The sequence below is a fragment of the Notamacropus eugenii genome, chromosome 3 (assembly GCF_028372415.1).
Source record: "Notamacropus eugenii isolate mMacEug1 chromosome 3, mMacEug1.pri_v2, whole genome shotgun sequence".
In the NCBI taxonomy this organism is placed as follows: Eukaryota; Metazoa; Chordata; class Mammalia; order Diprotodontia; family Macropodidae; genus Notamacropus; species Notamacropus eugenii.
Window position 1 is genome coordinate 239,555,503 of NC_092874.1, and position 15,033 is coordinate 239,570,535.

A 15,033-nucleotide genomic window follows, 5' to 3' on the forward strand; every position below is an offset into this window, starting at 1 on the left:
TCCTGATACCTTATGAGGAAGCAGAAGAAGATATCCAGGGATGGGGAACCATGTGTGGCCCTGAGGCCACAGGTCCTCTACCCCTGGTGTATTCCTTTACTACAAAGACATCTACATATGCCTGTCTCTTCTTCATCCAACCCACTGCATAAAAGAATTTCTTGTTTTTGGGAGGATGCTTCCTTTACTCATACCAAGGAGGGCACATATTCTTACCAGCCTGTCATATTGAAATCCCTGTAGAGCATCTTCTTTCCAAGTTCTTTTCTCTGTACTCTCCTTGGAAACTCCAAATGTGTGAATTCATTTCCCAGCAAGTGAGGCTGCATGAAAGCCTAATAGTGGGAAGGAGAAAAGGAGAAGAAAAAAACCCTCACATTTAAGGCATGAAACAACACTCACCACATGTTTTACAGATCCAGGCAGATGTTTAAAGAAACAACAACAAACTCAAGACCTTTTTTCCTCCAAGACAGGAGAAAAGGTTTTAGAAACTGAGTGCTTTCAGAGAAGTACTCTGTGCAATCATAAATTTATACAAGTTAAGAAAAAGCAATCTGACTTTTCAGTTGCTGCTAAAGAATCTGAGAGCACATGTGTTTTCAGCAGGGCCTGAGATGGATATTCCAAAGCACTCCCAGTCCTAGGGACCATTCTTATTTTGATACTTTAAAAAGTCTCGCTGCTTAGATGTTTCTTTTGAAAAAATTCAATCTAATTTTTTTTAATTAACAAAAATTTATTTTCTCTCTCTCCCATCCCTCTATCCCTGGTGGGGGTAGGGGCTGGGGAGAGAAAGAAACTCAAAACTCTCATCATAACCAATACGCACATTCAAGCAAAAAACAAACTCCCACACTGGTGGCCTCTTATTGCTTAGATGTTTCCTTTTTAAAAATGTAATCCATTTTTTTCAATTAACAAAAATCTATTTTCTCTTCTTTTCGTTCTTCCATCCAGTGGGGGGTGGGGGAGAAAATCAAAACTCTCATGAAAACAACTATGCGTAGTCAGGCAAAACAAATCCCCACATTGGCCACATGCGTCTCATTCTGCACCTTAAGTCCATCACCTCTTGGTCAGGAAGTGGATAGTAGGGTTTCACTGTCTGTCCTCTTCGTCGTTACCCTATCTCTAAAATAAGGTGACTGGATTGGATAGCTCCCTGTCTTCCAGCTGTCAATCTTTGAAACCTAAGGCAGTTTCCAGCCTCTGCCTGGCACATTACTGAGCTGGAAGAGATTCACATTTGGGGTGTAAACCTTGACCCTCCTATAACAATCTCCTTGTTCTCAACTCATCCTTCTCTAAGGAAAAAAAAGGGCAGGAAAGGCAACCCTGACCTTTTCTCCTTGGCTTTGTGGGGCTCTGGGCAAGCTGTCTACACAGAATTAACACTGCATCTTACCATGTGTCTGCATATTTATTACTCAATAAATACAATGGACTAGTGATGCAGGCTGGGCTGGAGCTTCTCCATCCTGCTCAGCGGTAATTTGATCATGTAAGTGCAGGGCCATACTGGAGCAGATGGTCTCTTCCTCCCCCCACCTCCCCCAAATCTCTGTTCACACTACAAAGTCTTGAACAAACAGCCACTTAGGGAATTACTTTGAGACAAACAGACTCATTGTCACATTCAAAATTCAAATCCAGCTATCCATTGAGGTGAGATGCTTACATGCTAGCTTTTGCACCCCCCCCCCCCATAAATACCTATGTCATTGCTTATTCCTGCTCCCCCCCACATAGAAGCAACTAATGTTTACTAATTGGCTAGGTGGAGTATATCAGGGCAGTATATCTGCCTTGCAAGGAGCCAGCAGATGAATGTCCTAGAATAGGGATGGTGCCTTTAACTGAGTGGAAAATGAGCATCGTGGATGGCAGCAGATTTCTGAGCACTCCCCACAGGGTTATGATGTAGATAGGAAGCATTAGCTTGGAAATCCGTCCTGATTACTAGTGTGTTGTGAGTTAGCTATGGCAAGTCATACTTGAGGTAGGGGGCCAGGCTGGTCACAAATTCCTGAATCTGGAGTGGAGGGCAGGTATCTTAGGGTCTGAAAGTCATACCTCATCTGGCAGTGGCTTTAGGATGCTCTTGGTTTGGGGATTCAATATTATGGTGAAGCTGACTAGGTTTGGGGCTGCTGCTCATGATCAATAGCCTAATTTTTAGGCTTAAAAGATGACTGAGTTACTTAAAGGATTCAAGAATGGACTATTTCCCAGGGATATTTAAGGTACACGAATCCGAATTCTTTTGATTTACTGCTGGGAAAGGATGCCACTGGGGAAGTCCCAGGTTCAACCTAAAGCCAAGGGTCTGAGGAATTCCCAAAAAGCTCTCTGGAAATTCAATGAGTCAATCAACAAACATTTATTAAGCATTTACTGCACGCCAGACAAAGTGCTAATCCTGGGGGATGCAGAGAACAGGCAGGCTCTGTCCTTAAGGAGTACAGAGTCTAATGGGAGAACCATATGAAAACAACTATGTGCAAGATCAGTTGATTTGCAGTCATGTCTTAACGCTTTGTGACCCCATCTGGGATACTTTTGGCAAAGATAAGGGAATGGTTTGACATCCCTTCTCCAGCTTATTTTACAGATGAGGAAACTGAGGCAAATAGGGTCAAGTGACTTGCCCAGGGTCACACAGCTACTAAGTGTCTGAGGCTGGATTCGAACTCCCCAAGATGAGTTTTCCTGACTCCAGGCCTAGAACTATGTGCACTAGTGTCAGCAAAGCCATCTTGCAAAAGATGAGATTTTATATTTACAGCAGCACTCTTTGTAGTTGCCAAAAACTGGAAATCAAAGGGATGCCCATTAATTGGAGAATGGCTGAATAAATTATGGTATATGAATGTAACGGAATATTATTGCACTATAAGAAATGATGAACAGGAAGACTTCAGGGAGGCCTGGAAAGACTTATATGATCTGATGCTGAGTGAAAGGAGCAGAACCAGGAGAACTTTGTGCACAGCAACGATTACAGTGTGCAAGAATTCTTTCTGGTAGACTTGGAACTTTGTAACAACACAAGAACTTAAAAAAAAAAAAAATTCCCAATGGTCTTCTAAGGCAAAATGCCTTCCACACTCAGAGAAAGAAATATAGAATTCATTTGCAGAATGTAGCAGATCATTTGTGTGTGTGTGTATTATGTTTTGATTTGTTATATGATTTCTCCCATTTATTTTAGTTCTTCTACACAGCATGACTATAGTGAAAATGTATTCAATAGGAAAGTATGTGTACATCCTATATAGAATTGTATGCCGTCTTGGGGAGGGAGGGGGGTGGTGGGGGGTAGGTAGGGGGGAAAAATCTAAGTTTTATAGTAATGACTGTAGAACATTAAAAATAAAAAAAAGATGAGATTTTAATTGGGACTTGAAGAAGTCATGGGAAGTCAGGAAACAGAGATGAGAAAGGGGAGTATCCCAGGAATATAGAATATCCAGCAAAAAATGCCAGGAATCTGCAGATATATAAGGAACAGCAAGGAGGTCAGTGTCCTCCTGTGGAGAGACTTAACAATCCATATTCAGCTACTCCTAAACACTGGTTCATTCATTATTCAATAAACCATTTCTTAAGTACTTTTGATGCTCAAGATATCACACTAGATGTTGGTGAAGATGCAAAGGTAACTAAAAACTTTCCCCTTTTCTTGTGCTGCTTCTAATGTATAGGCTGAGATTTCAATGGATCATTGATCTCACTGAAGCAGGTTCTCAATGATGTATGCTGCAACTCCTCCACCACTCTGCATCCTGTCTATTTGATACTTGTACCTGTCCTTCCATAAATCTCTCAAAGAGTATCCATCCAAGCTCTTAGGGCCCTTCCTCACATTCTCTTGATATTGTATGGATCCCAATGGAGAACATCATCCGTCAACCAGCTATCCCTCATCCTAGTTATGTGGCAGGGGCACCTTTTTCCCCCTGATTTCACATTTCTCTCATAATGTTCTCTACACTACTTCTCTTACACAATTCCTCACTTATAACGTGTCACAGCCTGCTCAAGCCCACTGTATACCTTTTCATTGAATTCTAGGTGATAATAGATCACAAATCTACACATCAGATTCTAGAAACCAATAATCAGTTACTATACTATAAATTTCATTTTTTCCACAGTCTGTATAGAATTGAAGCTTATGGTATAGCAACTGGATCTTGGGGTTTCTGAAATTTGATGCTTGTGAACATCTGATAACAAGATGTGTTCTTATAAGACAACAGGTGATTATAGCCAACGTCCCTCAGACTCACCCAGCCCTTTAATTTCCAGTTCTATATACATTAAACAACAATAATGATGATGGTGGGGGTGGCTAGCGCCAGCCATGGGCTAGGCCTGACTCAGGCTAGTCTACTGACCACTTAGGTCTAATACTGGAATGAGACAAGACAAGTGTCACTCAGCAGTTAACAAAAGTATAGCAGGGGAAGCATCTGCAGCAAAGGCTTTTAGTGAGGACACCATGGTGAGCCCACTGGACATGACTTCTTTTTGCTGTTAGTCCAAGGTCAGAAAGTCAGAAAGGTAGATGGAGCTCCTTTTTAGCTTTTTGTATTCAAGCTACTAGGTAGTGAAGTGGATAGAGCACTGGACCAGGATTCAGGAAGACCCAAGTTCAAATCCTGCCTTACACATTTACTAGTTGTGTGATCTGGCAAGTCATCTAACCCTTTTTGCCTCAGTTTCTCATCAGTCAAATGAGTTGGAGAAGGAAATGCAAACAACTCTAGTATCTTTGCTAATAAAACCCCAAATGGGGTCAATGAAGAGTCAGACACAACTGAAAAACTACTCAACAACAACAAAATCCAGGCTAACAGAACCTACCGAGACCAATCTCTTTAGCCAAACAAATCTCAAAGAAAGTTTTTAACACATCTTAAGAGACTATCTGGTAAGGCTGATGTGTTATGATGCAGTCTATGTTCTTCCAAACTATTCAAACTTAGTCAAACTTAGTTTGCTTAAAAAATAGTTCAGTTTTTGCTCTAGAGAATTTTTCATCATGAAAGAAGCCTCACTGCCCTCTCATTGTTCAGCTGAGCTTTGAGAACAGGCTCAAGCCCCAGGAAAGGATTCAAACAGGCCTGGGTTTTGTTTCCAATGTGTTTTTCCCAGCAGGTGAAGTGGGCAATCAAGGACAACTGGTTTTTGGAAGGTGTCTAGAGGCTTCTTCCCAGCCCTTCCCTAGCATCCAGGTGCTGATGTGGCTTCACCAATCAAAGTCTGCCTGAAGCAACATTCTAATCAGTATAGTGCAAGAAAGACCCCATTTGGTGATTTTTTTTTTCTTCTTCTCTATTCCCTGCTAGTAAGAAAGTGATTGAATTAAACCTCTAAGATCTAGGTAATTTCTGAGGCATATTCCACAGCAGTACTCCAGGCCTGGGAAGTTTAAATTTGTCATCTCCCACTATCCATATGAAAAACATGAAATGGCTCCCAGAGTGGGTGGACATATACTCCCCAAGCATATTTAATGGTTGACATGGGCATATTGGAAGTCCAGAAAATGCAAGAACAAAGAGTTTACTGTAAAAGGGGCCAAGCAGCAAAACTTCATTTACTATCTAATGTTTTGTCTTTTATTATTTTTGTTGTCATATTTGTCTCTATTAATAACTATTTCTGCTTAAGATGTCAACATGAAAGCTTGTAGAGAACCCAGCTCTCCCACACACACTCTAAAAAATACATCTAAAAAGGAGAAAGAAAGATGATCAAAACCACCCAACAGAAACAGCGGTAGCATCTCCATCCAGACCAGGACTGCACAAGGAGATAGCCACAAGCACTGGACAGGCTGCTCAAAGAAAGATTTAGATAAGGAGGGAGAAAGCTGCCAGCATGTGTCTGAGAATTAAGGGCAGAAGCCAGGGGCATCTCAGCATGGCTTATCAAAGTAGCAGAGTGGGACAGAGCCAGTCCCTAAAACAGGATGGAACAATTAATGGGTACACAGGGCAAGAGAAGGAGAAGAGACCAGTTCAATAGCTGGGTACATATTCGAGGTGACTAAGGCTTGAGACAAATGTGATTTTCAACATCTGACTGGGGACAGTAGGGAATTAGTCAATTCCCAGTTGGGGATTGTTCAAGGGAAAAGAGACAGTGATGTGGACAGGTCATCATCTACACTGGGCAGACGGAGGAGGCAGAAGCCAGGCATTGTGTCAAGAGGGTACACCTACTCCTGGCTACTTCATCCAGAAATATACGAGGAGTGACACAAAATTCGAATGACAGAAGAAACAGGGCTGGTCCGGCCCATTCAAGAGTCTGGGAGAGGACAGAGGCTGACCCTGGTACAAAGCCTCAATCCAAAAACTATGGCCAGAGATATGAGCAAACAAAAGAAATCATTAAACACAGTGAGGGGAGTTAACCCAAAAGAGGAGAGTAAACCTACAAGTTTAAGTAGAACCACAGATAAAAAAATGGGTTGGTCACAAAGACTCCAAGAAGGGCCTGAGGAAATGAAAAAACAACTCAAATGAGCACTGTAAAGGGGAGGGAAATGGAGGAATAAATAGCTTAGAAAAGAAGGTAGAAAACCTTACTGGCCAAACCCAAATCAATGACCCCGGGTGAAAATAAGAAGCAGTGGAACAAAATCAAAGATTGAAGAAAAAAAAAATAAAAAAAAAATGAGATATTAACTATCAAAAGGCGAACAGGTTGAAAAGGGATACCTTAAGAATCATCAGGTTCCCTGAAAATCATGCCCCAACTAAAAACCTGGATACTTTATTTCAAGAAATTATAAAAGAAAGCTGCCTGCATCTGACAGAACTGGAGGGCAAAGTGAGGACAGAAAGAATCCACTTTCTCTAAAATGTCTTTAAAAACTATACTGGAATAGTAAGATCAGAATCTTAAGAGTTGCATGAGATCTTGGTGTTCATCCAAGCTGATGTCTACTTAGCTTAGAAAGTCAAGGTAATAATTAAGTGATAAATTATAAACCATAAAGTGCTCTCTCTAAACGCATACACAAAGGGCAGCTAGGGGACGCAGTTGGATAGAGCACCAGGCATGGAGTCAGGAAGACTTGAGTTCAGATTTGACCTAAGATACTCAATGGCTGTGTGACCCCGGGCAAGTCACTGAATCCTGTTTGCCTCAGTTTTCTCATCTGTTAAAATGAGAAGGAAATGGCAAACAACTCCAATATCTTTGGCAGGAAAACGCTAAATGGGGTCACAAAGGCTAAAAAAATGACTGAACGAAAGCATATATATGTATGTATGTGTATATATATATATGTGTGTATGTGTGTATGTATATATATATGTATACACACATATTTATATAGCTATAAATCTCTTGTAAAACTACCTTAGTTCAATCTATCTAATAAAATACTGGTAAAAGAACCATGAAATATTTGTATCCCATAAGAATGTTCTCACTCACAATAATTTAGCGTTCTTCTCTAGTTGAAGGAAAAGATCCACGAATTTGAGGCCAGAACGCTGAGCTCAAATCCTGACTTAGCTACTTCCTTCCTGGGTGACCTTGGGGGCAAAGTCATTTCACCCTCTAGGGCTCAGTTTCTTCACATGTAAAATGGGAGAGGGGGTGGGTTGGACTAGACCCAGGGTATGCTGGATCCCAGAGCTAACTGCTAAATTTTCAATGTGAACATTCACAACCTTGGAAAACAGCAAATTCTACAAATCAGGGTTTGATTTATTATTCTGTTGATTGTCTAGACTCAAGACAGTGATGGAGAAAATTTTAACAATGCAGATTAAACTTACAAAGTGTGTCATATATACAGCTCTCAGCTCCCCCCCCCCCCCCCAAGTGGTTGTTAAACACTTGCCAGCACATCTTTGGCCTAAAAGATTCCTAGTCTCTTTCAGCTCTAAATTGTATTAAAGGTATAGAAACCAGCATATTTTATCAACTTGGCTGTGATGTGTATGTCCTTACAATACACAATACAGAAGAAACATGCCTGCTTGGGATCTGTGGCTCTTCTCGATTCTACTTTTGCTTTCGCTCCATTTGGGCTTTTAGAAATACTGCCCCTCTCCCTCGGACCCTTCAAAGAACCCAAACACATTCCTATTCTCACAACAGAAAACACTAGGCAGGCATTTCGGAAGCTGCTGTGGTCAATTACTGAGGGCAGGCTCTTCAGTGAGCTTTTTATACACAAGTAGAGAGCTGAAAGGGAATTTCTGTGGCCCAGGAAGGTGAATTAAGCTAACAAAAATATCTATACAAGTTGGTCACTTGTTATCTCTAACACTTAAAAAATTTTGCAGGGAAAATGTATCTTCTGTGTTACACAGTACCAGATTCAGGGGTGCAAAAGAGTATTTCTCCAAATCTGTGTGCAGATTCTTTTTTGAGCAAAATGCTTTAACTACTTATGGGCACCCTGTGTGTGAGGTGGGCTGTCTTGAAGGTAAGAAAGTCAGGGTTTCTAAAGAGTCATTTCTATACTCCTGCTAAGTCTCAGAACACCATCATCATCTTCTTCATCATAGTAACTGACATTTAGAAATTTATCAAAAAATTATAAATTTCTTTAAAAACCCTGACACTGGCATTGTACTAAGTGCTTTGTCATTATTATCTCATCTGGTCCTCAGAACAACCCTGGGGGGAGGTGCTATTAATCAGACCCATCCTAAAGCCTAAGAATCCTCTCTAATCAACAAGAACACAGAATGGGAGCACTTCAATCACTCATCGTTACTGATTCAGCCATGAACCGTCGCCCTGTGTTGTATTTACCAAAGTCTAGTCGGCAGCACAGAGATAGCACAAAGAAGTATCTACATTCCTTCCCCCCTACATGCCTATTCACAGAATTCTGCGTTAATGATCGATTTTGTTGTTTTTCAGTCACTTCAGGTGTGTCCCACTCTTCGTGACCCCATTTGAGGATTTCTTGGCAAAGATACTGGAGTGTTTTGCCATTCCTTCTCCAGTTTATCTTACAGATGAGTAAACTGACGCAAAAAGGATTAAGTGACTTGTCCAGGACCACACAGCTAGTAAGCACCTGAGCCCAGATTTGAACTCAAGAAGATGAATCTTCCTGACTTCAAGTCTGACACTCTATCCACTGACTCACCTAGCTACCCTTTAATGATTAATATTAACATTCATAAGAGGGCAGATAGGTGGTGTGGTAAATAGAACTCTGGGCCAGGAGTCAGAAAGACCTGTGTTAAAATTTGGCCTCAGATGCTTATTTGCTGTGTGATCCTGAGCAAGTCACTTAACCCTGTTTGCCTCAGTTTCCTCATCTGTAAAATGAGCTAGAGAAGGAAATGGCAAACCAGTCCAGTATCTTTGCCAACAAAACCCCAAATGGGGTCACGAAGAGGCAGACACAATTGAAAACTGAACAACAACAAAAAATGAACTGATAATCTATTTTCATTCAATGGGCTACTTTTCACTATCAGAGACGGCTTCTCTGTAGAGTAGGTACCAGTCTTCCCATCTCCCCCACAACACACACCACACACACACACACACACACACACACACACACACACACACACACTCTCGCGCTCTCGCTCTCTCTCTCTCAGGTGATACTTGAAAGAGGACAACATGTGTTGGAATCATTATTCCAGGGCAGCCATGCTTGGTTTCAAAGGTTCAGGGAGTCGCCTGTCATTTCCTTCACAGTTTGAACTCACAGCTGCCTCCTTCAGAATCTTCAGATCTTCCTCCAAAATCAAGGCCATCTACTTTAGTATCAGATCAAAAAGTTCACAGTCCAAAGGAGGCTTGAAAGTCTGGCAGTTCTTCTCTGTGGCCATATCGTATGTTCTCTGGCACCCTGGGCGGCAGATTGACCAAGTCCAACCCTCTCCTCTTGCTCTCTCGTCCCATCTCCATTTCCTTCTCTTCCCAGAAAGTGATTTATTCATGAAACTGCTGTTGGCTTTGGAGTTCTGGGGGGGCTTCTGTGAGCAGCACAGGGTGCTCTTCAGGGACCACACGGAGCTCATCGTAGAAAGTATGATGCCAGATCTTCTCCATGTCATCACAGTTGGTGACAATACTATGTTCAATGGGGCATTTCAGGGTCAGAATGCCTCTCTTGCTCTGGGCCTCATCCCCCATGTAGTTGTCTTTCTGGCCCATACCCACCATCACACCCTGTTGTCTGGGGCACCCAATAATGGAGGGGAAGATGGTCCAAGGGGCATCATCTCCTACAAAGCCAGCTTTGCATATTCCAGAGCCATTGTCAATAAGGAAAGCAGCAATATCATCATCCATGGAGAACTTTGAAGTGGCACGTTTAAACCCTTAAGAGCAAGAGGAGGTGGTACTGCACCTGGAGGCAGAGGCTTGCAAGGTAAGTGCATGCTGGGGGGAAGAGCTCACAGCTCTAGATTGTATTTCAATACAATTGGTTTCCTTTGCAGTTTTATATATACATAGATATATATGTATATACACACATATGTGTTTATATATGTATGTTATGTACGTATATAAAGTTTTATGCACTTAAAAACATTATTCTGAAAAGGGATGTAAAGGCTTTGCCAGACTACCTGAGGGGTCTGGGATACAAAAAATGGTTAAGAAACATGGCCTGAGAGGCAATCTTTGATGAAGGATGTAATAGTTTTAGGAAAATGACTTCTAGGATACACTGAACTTTTTAGTTACTATTATAGTGAGATTGTCAGCTAAACTCTGAACCTTTGTTCAGTCTCAATTGTGGAATGTTGTCTATTGTTGGAAAATATATAAAAAGTAATTTCAAAATGTCTTAAGAGTTTTCTACAAAGTTTTGGACCTTTTGCTAAGCAGAATATGTTTTAGAAATAATTTAATCTAAATCAATAAAATTGCTTCTGGCAGGCTTGTGCCTAAAACAGAGAGTAGAGACTTTTCTTCCAGATAGGAAAGGCCTCATGTGGAAACAAGCATTAAGCTAAGCCTTGAAAGAAACCAAGGATTCTGCAGGGCTGAAATGAGAAGGTTAACTTTCCTACGTTTTAAATCCCTCCACTCAAATGAAATTTAACAAAAAGAATGTTTCCAATCTTTCAACCAGGAACTTTAAAAATAAATTAGGTAACAGACAATGAGGTCCCCATCCTGTATGTCCTCTTAGGAAAAGAAGGATCTGTCATATTAAGACAGAGGAAGGATTGCAATGTTTTCAGTTCAAGACGATTCACGGGCAGAGAAGGTCTGAGGTCACAAATGAAATATAATGAGTGATGTTGGCAAAGCTACCAGTGAACTAACGTTCGGATGAGGTCGCTCCCAGAGAGCTGGGGCTCAATGCTTGATTTACGAGACCATACCTTTAAAAAAAAAAAAAGAATTTTCTGACTTTGAGAAAAACTAAAGGAGAAATATAAATGTGGGGAAGGTACAACATGAGCAGGACTTTCCTGTTATGGAATCACTCCTGACTTGAATCTAAAAAAACTTAGGATTTCAAGAACATGCTCTTAGGAACTTTCTTAATTCCTGCATGTCACTGTCTAGGTCAATATGGGAATTTACACATCATTAAAAAGAACCATATGGGACCTAGGGTTGTAAAGGGATAGTCCTAATGGCAATGACCAGATCTGTCAATTCTGCTGCCATTTTTTGCTTTCTTCTGTTAAATCAGAGAAAGAATATGCTTTTCATGAAGGCAACAAAAACCACCTGTCTTCAGCTCCATATCCCCTCTCCCTATACATATGCACATCCTTAATTTTTATTTCATGTATGAGAAGTGAAAATAGAAAACTCTGTGTAAAGTCACACACCTATCGCCTACCCCAGAATTGGTAAAAAAACAAAATATTTTGGGGGGCAGGGTCAAAACAAGGGCTGCCCCAGGGGAAGGGGGACCTTTTCTTGGAAAAGTATCATATTCTAAAAATCCAGAAAAATGAGACTCATGGTAGATATGAAAAATGTATCTTTTGGTTTTTTTCCCCACTGCCTTTTTTTTATTAGAATATTTTTAGACTTGTACAGTTTTATGGAAGGCAAAAAAGGAGGGGGCAAAGTGGGATTGCGGTGGGGGACACAAAAAGTGCAGTCTAATCTTCCATCACACTGTGAACTGCTCTTTTAAGAGCAAAGAGAAGATAAAGCCCTGCCATCATGCCTCCTGATTGAAGCCAGGCTCACTCAGTTTAACAACTATCTCTCAAGGTTAAGTGGAACGTAGGGAGGAGGCCAGTTCATCTCACGACTACACTCCATCTTTAAAGCAGGGTTTGGGCTTAAGGTACACTCTTCCTAAATCACTACTGAGCATGAAGAATCACAGAGAGCTAAGAGGCTGACTTGCGGCTGCTCACTTGAAGCCCTTCCCAAGACTCGTTTTATAGATCCAGAATCTAAAACTGTAGTTCTGAGGACGCTGCAAGGAATCACTTCAGATGACATTACACTTATGTGTATTAAATGTGCATGTGAAACCAACTTTCATCTATTCGGTACACTGGCCTTGATGAAAAACAGCTGCAGGCTTGGATTATTCTGCTGGGATGGAAGCACTCTATGGAGCTTGATGATACTGGCACATCTTAATGTAATCAAATCAGAGTTTATAAATATGTCTCAACCCAACAGACGAAAGCCATTACTCTCCCATCTCAGAGTTATCAAAGCACCCAGACTAGGGACCAGGTCCCGACTGTCACCTTGAAACAGAGATGGGTGAGGTTTAAGTCATGTACTTCCACGGAGACATAAAGCACTGCAAAACCATATGAGGGTGAGCCCACTATAAGCAAAGGTGGAATTACTTCCCCAAAGTTGTTTCTTGCCTCTGCAAAGTCATGGTTCTATTAAGGGGAAAAAAAAGATCTCCTTTAGGCTTGTTGAGTGCCCTCAAAATATTTTATTACTTGATCAATGTGGAAAGATGAGAATAGTCTTTCTTTTCTCCTTCCTTCCTCCTTCCCTCCCTTCTTTCCTTCCTTCCTTCCTTCTTTCTGCCAGGTATGGTGGTACACACTTATAATAATACAAGGTACTGGAGATTGGAGGATCTCCTGAGCTAGAGAGTTCTGAGCTTACATGGGTTAAGGTAATTGGGTGCCTCTCCCAAATTTGGCATCTATATGGTAAGCTCCTGATGGGAAGGGGAAATGGGAGTGGGGAGCAGTACCAGGTTGAGTAGCAAACCAGCTCAAATTGAAAATGGAGAAGGTCAAAGCTCCTGATAAGTGGTGGGATTGGTTGGTAACCCCTTTATTCAAGCCTGGGTAAGATGGAAAGACTTAGTCTTTTTTTTAAAACGGGGGTACAGGGGAGAAAAAAAGGAAAAAAAGAAGGGAAGGACAGAAACCAAAAATAAAGTGATCTGCCAGTCTTTCTGTGGTGGCTAAGAATTGAAAATCAAAAGCATGCCCATCAACTGGGGAATGGCTAAACAAGCTGTTAGGTATATGATTGCAATGGAATATTATTGTACTATAAGAAATGACAAGTAGGATGAAAAACATGGGAAGACTTATATGAACTGATGCATAGTGAAGTAAACTGAACAAGGAGAACACTGTTCACAGTAACAGCAATATTATCTGATGAAGAACTGGGAATGACTTCGCAATTCTCAGCAATACAAAGATGCCAGGCACAACCAAAGGATTAACAATGAAACAAACCCTCTCCCTCCAGAGAAACAACTGATGTTTGAATACAGATTGCAGTGTGCTCTTTTTCACTTTCTTTCATTTCTTCCTTTTATTCAAGTCTTCTTGTACAAAATGATTAATACGGAAATGTTTTACATAACTGTACATATATACATCTGATTACCTATTGTTTTAAGGAGGGGGAATGAGGAGGAGGAAAGGATAGAATATGGAACTCAAAACTTTACATAAAAATATTTGTAAAAAAAATTCTGTAAGACAATGGCAGTTCCCATGCTGCATTCACCAAGATGAAGTCATCATCTATACCCTTGCTAAATTACTCTTTGTGTCTAAAAAGCAGCTAACGGCAGACTTCCACAGCGATCCAAAGTGAACATCCAAGGAGGTTAGGAAGCAAGTTACCTTTTCATACGAAATGGTTTGAAAAAAATGTGGATTTTGCATGCCAAGAACAACCATCACTGACACTTCAAAACACTCAATGGCTAACTGTGCCTCTGGGCAAATTGCTTTATCTCTATAAAGTTTCAGCTTGTTTATTTATTTTACTGATTCTACACTGTGTGATATAATAGGATTCATATATTACAGATTCCATAAAAGACTGAGGTTGGATCTGGTGGCCTCTAATGGGACTCTTCCAAACTCTAAATGTATGATCTATTATGTTTCATATGCAAATTCCCTGAACATCCATTATACTTCTGGTGAAATCACTAATTTACCCAGAGTAAGCAGTCTTTGAATTTCTGACAGTTCCCAATAAAAGACATCAAAAAAAGAAAGAAATACATGGGTATTCTGAAATCTCAATGCTATTTCCCTTATGTCAGTGACTAGGGAATAAGTGTTTAGCTTTTTAGTGGTATCTTAGTCAGGCTACAGGAGTCAAATGGGAAATTACAAATCATGGTATATACATTTGTTTAAGGCAACTCCAATGGCTACTCGAATAACCAAATATATTACCTCAATGACATGTTCATTCATTCACACTGTATCCATATTCTAAAGGGCGAAGACAGAATTAGGTTTGTCAATACAGTAATATTTCTCTGCTTCAGATTATGATACATAACTGGATGAGCAGTTGGGAGTTGGTCTGTTATTATATCTACTGTCATATGTGCTAGGTACCATAGTAGGTGTGCAATGTTTATGAATATTAACTTATGGCCAATATTATTACTTTATTATATGGAATGGAAATCAAGACTCAGAGGGGTTAACTGAATTGCCTGGAGTTCTATACCTAGCTGGTGTTTGAGCAGGAAAAGAACCCACGGAAGATTCATTAGAACTGATGTAGAAGGAAGCAAGCAGAATCAGGAGAACAATAAATCCAACAATTACAGTATAAATTAACACACCA

General features: G+C 40.6%; 1 protein-coding gene across 1 annotated transcript in view; it reads right to left on the reverse strand.

Annotated features, from left to right (window-relative positions):
* Window positions 1–15,033, reverse strand: part of PPM1H (protein phosphatase, Mg2+/Mn2+ dependent 1H) — a 311,176-nt gene that overhangs the window by 71,917 nt on the left and 224,226 nt on the right. Inside the window, exon 6 of the mRNA XM_072655253.1 lies at window positions 217–335. Within this exon, the coding sequence (XP_072511354.1) occupies window positions 217–335 (119 nt within the window). The remainder of the gene's footprint in view (window positions 1–216; window positions 336–15,033) is intronic.